Source organism: Aplysia californica, unplaced genomic scaffold (genome assembly GCF_000002075.1).
Source record: "Aplysia californica isolate F4 #8 unplaced genomic scaffold, AplCal3.0 scaffold00058, whole genome shotgun sequence".
Lineage (NCBI taxonomy): Eukaryota > Metazoa > Mollusca > Gastropoda > Aplysiida > Aplysiidae > Aplysia > Aplysia californica.
The window spans coordinates 1,806,917-1,817,127 of record NW_004797328.1 but is presented as its reverse complement, the minus strand read 5'-3'; the positions used below and the strand labels follow the sequence as shown (position 1 = coordinate 1,817,127).

Sequence of the window (10,211 nt, the reverse complement as noted above, 5' to 3'; positions counted from 1 at the left end):
GACACCAGCATTTAAGATGGGCACCACTCTCATTCTCTGTACTTCTGTCTGTCTCATCACCTAGCGCCCCCCCCCCCAAATCTGCAAATCTGTTTGATTCCCATGCATGCTATTTGTTTGATAAGTTTTCTGTCGATTTGCTTATTGAAATTAGCTTAAAATAACCCCATTTTAAAGTTATAATTTTAAAAGAAATACAGAGTATTGAAGACACAACTTAAAAAAACACAACTATGCCAGTTTCCAATTTCCAAAAATTAAAAAAACAAAAAAAACAACAACAACCAGGAAACCCCCCCCCCCCTTAAAAAATCAATCAAACAAACCAACAAATAAACAATCACACAGCGACCAAAAACAAAACAAAATATGTGTTATCCCCATCTCATCCCACCCAACGCAGAATTTTTTTCAGTCTGAAGAAAAAGGCAAATGCAGTCGAAGCCTCAGAATAATGATGGATCTGCTAAATTTAAGATTTCACTGTTCAAAGCTTTGATCTATACTCATAATACACTACATACGTGTAAATGTTCCAGTTTTTAAGAGCCCTGAGTCAGTTCTCATCCAAGGATGGCAACCTCTTGGTGTGTCAGTACCAGATGGGACCTGAACTGTCTTTCGAGGGTATGTACACACGTACAAGTTGGCTGTTCTTTTGCTTGTTTGTTTGATTTTGTTATTTAACTTGGAAGGTAAATACTGATGCAATGTGGATGTTTGGAAGACGCCGCTGGAGGTTCTACTTCATTTGTTCTTTTCCTTACCCATCTCTAAAGCCATTGTTGTGTTGATGTACGATGTGCTTCTTTTTCCTGAATACAACCATCGTCATTTTAAAGATCAATTAAAAAAACAACCAACGTCACTTTCACTGTTACTGTCTTTGTCACTGTCACTGTAACTGTTTCTGTCATTGTCACTGCCACTATCACGGCTGTCACTGTAACTATGGGAGGTTGGCAGGTGCTCTGGTGTGGTTTACTTCTTCTTTCCTATCAAACATCTATTATCTTTTTGTGTTATTACTCTCTTGTAACACCTCCGATATTCGACCCTTATGTGACCTTATTGTGTTGCAAGTGCCGTTAAACACTCACTAAACCACGTCACTGTAACTGTATCTGTCACTGTCAGCAGTGCGCTATCACTTCCACCTGTCACTACCTCTGTCAAATTCATACAACAATTAATCTTTTGAATAGCCTCTGGTTGTGGGTCTGTATTTGGTCACATCCCCTCCCCCGCCTCCATTTCAGCCTGCGGCCGTTCCTATGCCCAGATGTCCCAGGATCACCGGGCCATGCGTCTGTTCGTCTCTTGCGGCTCTGGGCCCCGGTACGAGGGGAAAGTTGTGTTTCTTCTGAAGAAGAGCCCGGTGGCGCTGGAGGAGAAGAACGTTTCTGATGTTAGTCGTCTGTGTTTTACATGCGCATACTTTAAAAAAAAAAGAGTTGTCCCGTGTTCCAACGTTGATGCCGATTTTATTTGTAAGTTACGTAAACATGTGTCAAAATGGTACAATGTACAGATTGTTATGCTTCAAGAAAAACAAAGCAAGAAAAATGGGATATGATGATGAGGATGATGATGATGATGATGATGATGATGATGATGATGATGATGATGAGGCTCCTTTCCCTGCTAGTATACACCGCCCGTTTAGTTTTTCTTTCAGTTGCTCCTGAGGAAGCCCAAGAGGTGAAACGTTGAGCTGTGTCTATTAAACAAATCTTAAACATTTTATATTGTAATGTTATTTTGCCAGGAAATCAAACAAGACTCTTCCCCCTACTTGCTTTCCAAACACTGCTGCTGCTGCTGCTGCTGCTGCTGCTGCTGCTGATGATATGATGAAGTTTTACGCATACTTACTTAACTCCTACATTGCTAGGCCTGTGATTGGTGGCGGGTGCTCTGGTGTGGTTTGCTCCTTCTTTCCTTATAAAAAATCTATCGTCCTTATCTCTCCACCTTCTTTTTGTGTTTGTTTCTCTCCTGTAACACCTCTAATCTTCGGCACTTATATGGCCACATTGAGTTGCAAGTGCCGTAAAACGCGTATTAAAGCTGATGACCTGGCTTTACAATCTTAACTCAGAGCGTACATGGTCTCGGGCCATGGTCTCGGGCGAGGCAGTGTAAAGATTAAACATGTATGGATTGTTAACCCTTCTTGTTCTCACCGGCACAGTTTAGATTGTTTTGGATGCTAAATGCTTCGCCCCAATTTTTCAAGATCAGCTCAGGCTGCTAAATGTGTAATTAATTGCTTGTCAACAGGAAAGAGAAAAAAGTAACTTCTCCACTCGGGAAACAAACTCAAAGTCTATGTCGATAGCGCCGTAAAACAACATAGATCTACTCAATAAATTAATCAAACTCACCGTCTTTTATGTGCAGGGCGAATAATTCAACGATTTCATTTCAAACGGCTGTACCAAAATGGCCATTGTCTCCTCTCCTTCCTTTAGGTGTTGGTTACTCTCTTGTTAGAAAGCGTTTAAAGGCACTTGCATCACACTTAGCTCAAATAAGTGCCGAAGACTAGTGGTGTTACAAGTTGCAACTACATAATATAATCGTTGTCACCCATATGAACTGACTGTGTTGCAAGTGCCGTAAAACGCTTACAAAAAACGAAGTATCATCCACTACCACCAGGAGGTTATGTCGGGAGAAGTGTTTGTGACACAACAACAGGGCTTTTTCGGCGCCATGGCTGAGCTGTTTGGCCGAGTGTTCAAGCCGGCGCTAGGCCGACTCAAGAGCCTAGAGACTGCGACTCCCGTCAAGCCGGACCCCAAAAAGTGCAAGATCGTGGAGCATAACCTGGCCATTGACAACTTCACTCAGCACGTCTTGTGTACGTAGATGGATTTTTGTCATGATTTTGAAAAGTTTTAACAACTCCATCTGTACACACTTTTTTTCAGGGCTGGTTTTGCTTAAAATTAATGAGTGCGTACGTTTTGGTCACTATAAAAAAGAAGCATAATTTCGTTATTCATACTGGTTGTTTAATTTTTGTTTTTAAAACCTAAGCTTATCAGACAGTACGAACTACTTAGTTTTGATCTTGAGCAGATAGGTCACATTTGGAAGGAGGGAAAAAAATGAGGAAACTTATTTTTTTTTCTAAAATGGCCAGTCCTCTGGTAGCATTTATGTTTTAGCCTCTGTCTTGCCTTACAAGGTACATTCCACGTGGGTGGTCGGCGGGTGCTCTGGTTTGGTTTGCTCCTTCTTTCTATCAAACATATATCGTCCTTATTCCTCCTTTTTCTCTTCTTGGTGGGTTACTCTCTAGTTAGACCTCTAATCTTCAGCACATATATGCGGGTGGTTAGGGGGCGACACTGGAAGGTCCTAGTTTATTTCCCCCCTGTTGCTACAGTCTGTCTGTCTTAATTTTTAATGACCATTTTGGTGTCGATATGCTTCTCTGTGGGTGGTTGGCGGGCGCTCTGGTGTGGTTTGCTCCTTCTTTCCTATAAAAAAATCCATCGTCTCTATCTCCCCTCCTTTTTTGTGTTTGTTACTCTCTTGTAAGACGTGTTACAAGTACCATAAAACTCTTACTAAAACTAAAATAAATGTACTTCTCTTTACTGAAATAAACAAACGAACAAACGAAAATGGACGAACGAAAAAACGAACAGACGAACACGCAAACACACAAACAAACAAACAAACAAACAAACAAACAAACAAACAAACAAACAAACAAACAAACAAACAAACAAACAAACCCACAGGTAAGCACACAAGCAAGCAGACAAACAAACAAAGCAAACGTATGACCTTATTGCAAGTGTTACAAGAACCCCTCCCCCCATTTCCCCAGGCGCCGAGCAGCACGTCCAGGAGGCCGTACGTCTTGCGGTGCTGGACGACCCGGCAAAGATGGTCAAGATAGATGAGCTGTGTGACGTGGACTCGTGTCTGGCGGCGGCCCAGAGCAAGACACTGCTGGCTGTGGTGGAGGAGATAGCCAGTCTGTGGTGTGGACAGGTCGAGAAGGTAGGTACATCTGTGTGTCCCTCTCAGGTCTGGTAGAATCCTCTGTATCCCTATCAGTTCTGTGTGTGTCCCTCTCAGCTCTGGAAGAATCATCTTTCTCCCTATCAGTGGGTGGTTGGCGTATGCTCTGGTGTGGTTTGCTCCTTCTTTCCACCAAACACCTGTCGTCCTTATCTCCATTCCTTCTTTTTTGTGCATGTTACTCTCTTGTAACACACAATCTATTCTTCGGCACTTATATGATCTTTTTGTGTTGCAGGTACCGTAAAATTCTTACTAAAACTAAACTCTCCCTATCAGGTCTGTTTGCGCCCCTCTCAACTTTGGTAGAATCCTCTGTCTCCCTATTAGGTCTGTGTGTGTCCTGCTCGGTTCGAGTAGGTATCTCGGTGTGCATCCTTCTCAGCTCCTGGTAGAGGAATAGGAATAGGATTTTATGGGGGAGGGGGGTGGGGGGGGGGGGGAGAAAGATACACACTTTCCAATCAACTTCGCGTTCGTAGCTGGAGATACCGCTTTCCAGCAATGTCTGCAATTCGAAGTCTGTCATGGAGATACTGCTTTACAGCACTGAGTCTATATTGGCAAATTTACTAACCCCTTGACAGAGAGCAAAGTCAAGGACAACAGCACCGCAGCAACAACAACGAGAACAACAACAACAACAGGGAGTGAGTTGTGATCGCGCAACATGTAGACTTCTTTATATGCTCTACTCTTTAGTGGTGTTCCTGACTGCTGTAAGTTCTGGATGTTATAAAAAAATATACCATCATAATATGTATTAAGATCTTGTGATTTATGTGATATAGAATTTTCCTTCAAAGGATGACAATTACGAGACAAGATTCAACGTTACTGTGTTGATGGACTGATGAAGTCAGTGCTGGTCTACTTGTTTTGCTCCGTTTTGGTTCAGATCCCCTTTTGCAAAAATGTCCAAAAAATTTTGCAGTGGCATCTCCCGATACTCCAGGAAGCGCGAACGGCTCTGCACAGCCCACGGCTTACCCCCCCCCCCCCCACTCCCTGTCGACCAAACACTTCGATAAGTACCTCTTACGAGACAGGAATGCAGCGTTTGCAGGATGCTGCTCGGGAAAAACGCCGGCCGGTTTCGCTGCGCCGAATCAGGATGCTCTAACGAAGGCCGCATGGACGTTAGATGCAGTTGCATCAGCAGGTGCCACCCCTGAAAAAATGGAGGTGTGCAATCCACTCCGACAACACGGCACCAACTGCAATCCCAATCACATACGACACTATCAGATCTACCCCCCCCCCAGCTATCCACCCACCCCACGGCCCAGAAACCAACCCGAGCGAATGCCACACCGATTGCGTGCGCGTCCTGCACCCAGTACTTTCACAAGCCTAGCATGAAACTAACGCAAACGCCGCTACGGAAGGTAACTATCACTGGAACTGTGAGAGCTGTGAGGTATACTCATCTATCAGAATGAACAGGCGAAACCAGGACAGAGGCGGAGGCCTCATCTCTTGCCTCAAGAATACCCTAGTTTTCGAGCATGTCCGAGACGGGTCCATCAGCGGAACTGAAATATCGATGCCAAGGGTGAAGATTGGGAAGAGGAAATGGGTCACAGTATGCTACATCCAATGTCCCCCCCGCCGGTCTGATCCCGTCGCAACAATCTTCGTGTCTGACCACCGACGACCTCCCAATCACACCCGTGTCCATCATCCAGGGTGATTATAAAGCCCAGTCTCCAGTGAGACCCAGTTCAACCACTGGATGAAAGAGGGGAGAGTCTGCTTAGCTGGACACTGGATAATGACATGGCGGTCATGAACGACGGAACACACGCACGTGTCAACACCAAGTCGAGTTATGACAACCATTCTTATCCCCACCCCACTCCCTCTACTCCACCACATATCCGAGGAAAAGTGCCCCCGATGTCTCTATATTTAGGTCAGCATGGAGCGGGAAGCACCCACGGTGTCCAGTAGACGGAATTGGCAGCTCTGACCACACGCTGATTTTGTGACCCTTAACACTGACGCCAGCCATGGGTCGGTATTCAAGGGTCAGGTCACCTGGAAATCGTTCGGCGTAGACGTTAAGGTTTTCACTGACGCCGTTGAACGTACCATTGTGACGAGAATGCCGCCGAACAGCCACTTCCGCAACATGGTGTCAGAACTCCACACTGCTTTGATAGACACCGGTACCCATATTGTCGGCACTGTGAAACCAGGCAGGTACACACAGACATGGGAATCCCCTACAGTTCGAAGAGCAATCGGGAAGCGAAATAAACTCCGCCAAGAGGTCAGAACCCGCCGAAAAGAGTGGCTGGAGGCGTGCCGTGTGGCACAGGAGGCGATCTGCGACGCCAAGGCCGACGCCTGGCGTAAACTGCATGAGAAAACCACCAACTCGCAGGACGACGCCTAGATGTGGAAAGTCATAAGAAGCCTCAACGGTACCACTGAGAGAAACTCGCCAAATGAATGGTGTCGCACTTGGGGCGACTGGTGACTTCAAGCAAGCATAAGGCGGACATATTATTCGCAGACCACTACGCGAAGGTCACCAGCCGAGGCATGTTGAAAAAAGACAGAGACGAGAACCGGCAACTCAAACAGCGACTGAAAAATCTACAGAACAACCCGGGAGAAGACCAGCTCCATTTCACTATCGCAAAACTGAGGAATGCTGTCGCAAAGATGAAGCCTCTTGGATCACCCGAACCAGACTACACCCCTCCGTCCTTCCTCAAAAACCTGGGTCCCACTGCGCTTAAGAAACTGCTCTCCATCTTCAACATGCCATTTCGCCCAGCAGACGCCCCACAAGTCTGGAGGGACACCATTATTGTCCCCCTTCTCAAGGCCGCCAAACCAACATCGGAACTAACGTCGTTTGGACCGATAAGCCTCACATCCTACGTCATCAAGTTATGAAGAGAATGGTATCTGGACGGAACAGCTGCTTTTCCGAACTGCAGGCTGACTTCCAGAAGGGAAGAGGCGTGGAAGAGAAAGTTCTGAGAATTACGCAGACAATTTTCGATGGTTTCCAAAAGAAGAGAAAATCGGTAATCGTCCTCCTCGATTTTTCAAAGGCATACGACACGGTCTGGCGAAGGGCACACCCTCCTAGACAGAGGTGTCCCAGATAAATACGTATTATGGCTGAATGACTTCCTTTAAAATCGTCAAGTTAGAGTCCGAATCAACGGAATACTGAGTAAGAGCAGGAAAATGACCCAAGGCCTCCAACAGATTTCCGTCCAGGCACCCACCCTCTTCCTCTTATATATCAACGAATTGGTGAAGCTATTCCCGAATGATCTCACAATATCGCTCCCCGCTGACGACGTCTCTACCCTTGCTTCGTCACGCACAGCATGCTACACCGAAAGTCAGGCAAAAAGAGCGGTAGACATCGTTGTTGGCTGGAGTATGCGATGGAAACTTATTCTGAAAGGCTTGAAGAGCGAGACTACATTCTTCACGCTCTCAACATCTGACGCAAAATGGAAGCCAAACATCACGATTCGACAATTAAGTATGAGCCCCACACAAGACTACGAGGGGTCACACTCGACCGCAGGCTCGCGTTCAGCAAACAGGGTAAAACAGTAATAGCCGAGGCCACGCAGAAGATGAGGATGCTCGACGACTTACGTAAGGTTTTCCTCACCAATAAAGTGTCCTCAACTTTGCGAGCAGTAGCTGGCAACTGTGGCTGAGCAAAACTCCGATAAATAATCTGGAGGTAATTCAGAACAGATGTCTGCGACTGAAATCACCACCCAGGCCCAGTCCTCACCCATTGAGGCACTTCGAGCTGAAACGGGGATCCCAGCATTGAGTCCACCATTAATGCTAACCGCCTCCGATCAAGAGAGAAGGCTCTGCGAATGAACAACAACCACCCCGGTGAACTGCAGCAACGGAACAAGTGCACAGACGCCCAAAGAGACGCAGAGAGGGCCGAAGACGCCAGCAACAAGAACCAACATCTATTCAGTTGCGAGAGAAGGCTCATTAGTTATTTCGACACAAGGCCGTGGGAACAGGGAATCAATCCTGTCATCGTTTTCCCCCACCTGTACGGCATAAGCGGAAGGAGTGACTCCAATACAAAGATCTTAAGCACTGCTCTTTGTCGGACACGAGAACTTGGCGCACCTTACAATATTTACACTAACGACTTGGAGAGTGCAGGAACCACGGATGGCGGCGCGGCGGTCATTATCACAACAGGGGACCCGTCCAACCAGACCGTTGTCAAGACACTAAAGGAGCAAGGGGCTCTATTCATGTGCTCGTTCGAGGAAGAGAAAGGAGCCTTGGAAATAGCCATTGACTAGATCGATCAACTGTGTGATGTATACAACTCGGTCACTATCCTCACTGAACGTCAGTCGCTATGCATGGCTCTCATGGGAACATCGCCACACATGCGACTACGCATATATAATACAGCCCCCCAACTAACGATCCTGTGGATCGCAGGTGAAAGCGAGATCCTCGGCAACGACGTCGTTGATAGTAAAGACAAACAGGCAACAGCCCTGCCGGGCCCAGGCCGCCAAATTGCATATGGAAGTGCGTGCTTCCAGATAAAACTGATTTCCAAAGACACTCAGATATCTCACACACTGGCGAAGGAAGTATACGAGACAATATCCTTAAAGCAGGAGGCGCAAATTAAGTCCCGAGGAACCCCCAGTGGGTCGGGGGGGATATAAATAGACCCACTGCTCCGCCAGCAGGAGGTGCAACCCCTTCACTGGTGATTTGTCGCCCATGGACATCTACGCTCAGGTGCACATAGGCGACACTTACTTTGGTGTATCGTCTGTCTTATATCGTCTTTCTTCCTTCTTCTTTCGTCCTTCCCCAAGCTGACCGGGGAATAAAATAAATAAAAATAGTTGGCTGTTCCATCAACAGGGGGTGTAATCCCCCCCCCCGCTAGTGGGATGCCACTCGTACATCACTAGCTCTCTGACGTAGGGTAGGCATCTTTTGTCCGCTCTTGCTATGTCTTCTATCCATCTATCTTTCTTTCCGTTCTGTTGACCGAAGGTCCGGTCCAGCAAAGAATAGATCCCAAATCCCCGCAACGCGAGGCACCCTGCTGACCGGAGAAGGGGACCCTGGTGGCTGAGGTGTGGCTTCCCTCACCAACACGCCACTTTGGCCCTAGATTCGGTCTAGACGGGCGGGTGCAGTGGCCTACTGCATTCAATCGATTGCGACCGGTTCATAGAACCGGTTTTTGGCCAATCTTGGTTAGAAGGCAAGATGTCTTGCCGTCTGATTGGGAGTACACCTCCAGGGTAGCCCTGGCACCAGCTATGGACATCCGAGCGGTGTCCCCTTGTTGGACTTGGTGGCGGGTGGGGAGCCCTGGAGATGAATAAAAAACAAAATACACATGGATTCAATCAAAAACATTTCTCCCACCCCAATTCCCAAAAAGTCCCAGACAGGAAAGCAGGTGCAACTCCTGGCCTGGGCAAGAGAAAGAAGGGCCTTTCGGGCGAAGATGCTGACCATGTCAGCATCTGGGACTTACCAAAAAGAACATATTTGGGGTGGTCACCATTTCTGGTGATCTCCCCAAAAGATGAAAAACAAGATACAAATCTCACTACACTAAGATACACAAGTCCCTAAAACATTTCGGTATACATAAACCAAAATACATTTAAAAAACCTAGGATCCACGGACCTCCTGATACAGGTCAGTTCGAGTACAGAATCAGGCAAACTGTTGCCCTGCACCTCGTTTGGTGGCATCTCTGTATGTGTTCAGCCTCACAGAAGTCTGAACACATCCAAGGGTGTCATCAACAGCCGAGAGCTCTGCGGCTGTACGGAAGAAGAGATGGTTCAGGAGGTCGATGGAATTGTCCATGCTCGTCGTATCAAAATACGGCGGGATGGCAAGGAAATCTGTACCAACACGTGGATCCTTACCTTCAACACACCCACACAACCGACAAAATTAGAAATTGCATACTTAGAACTCGAAGTAAGACCATATATACCGAAACCGATGCGCTGTTTCAACTGTCAGCGCTTCAGACACACACACAGATGCGCTGTAGTCGTGGTGCAGTGTGTCCTCGCTGCCGCAAGGAAGGACACTCGGGGGAGACCTGCTCTGCAGATCCCTGGTATCCAAATTGTCGACAGGGGGG

General features: G+C 46.9%; 1 protein-coding gene across 1 annotated transcript in view; it reads left to right on the top strand.

Moving 5' to 3' along the window:
- Positions 1-309: 309 nt before the first annotated feature.
- The window catches only part of LOC101853371 (dynein heavy chain 8, axonemal), a gene marked incomplete at its 3' end in the record, with an annotated part of 107,937 nt that continues 98,035 nt past the window's right edge, over positions 310-10,211 (top strand). The window contains 4 exon segments of the mRNA XM_035968421.1: positions 310-627; positions 1,260-1,408; positions 2,665-2,866; positions 3,848-4,023. Coding sequence (XP_035824314.1) covers positions 531-627; positions 1,260-1,408; positions 2,665-2,866; positions 3,848-4,023 — 624 coding nt within the window.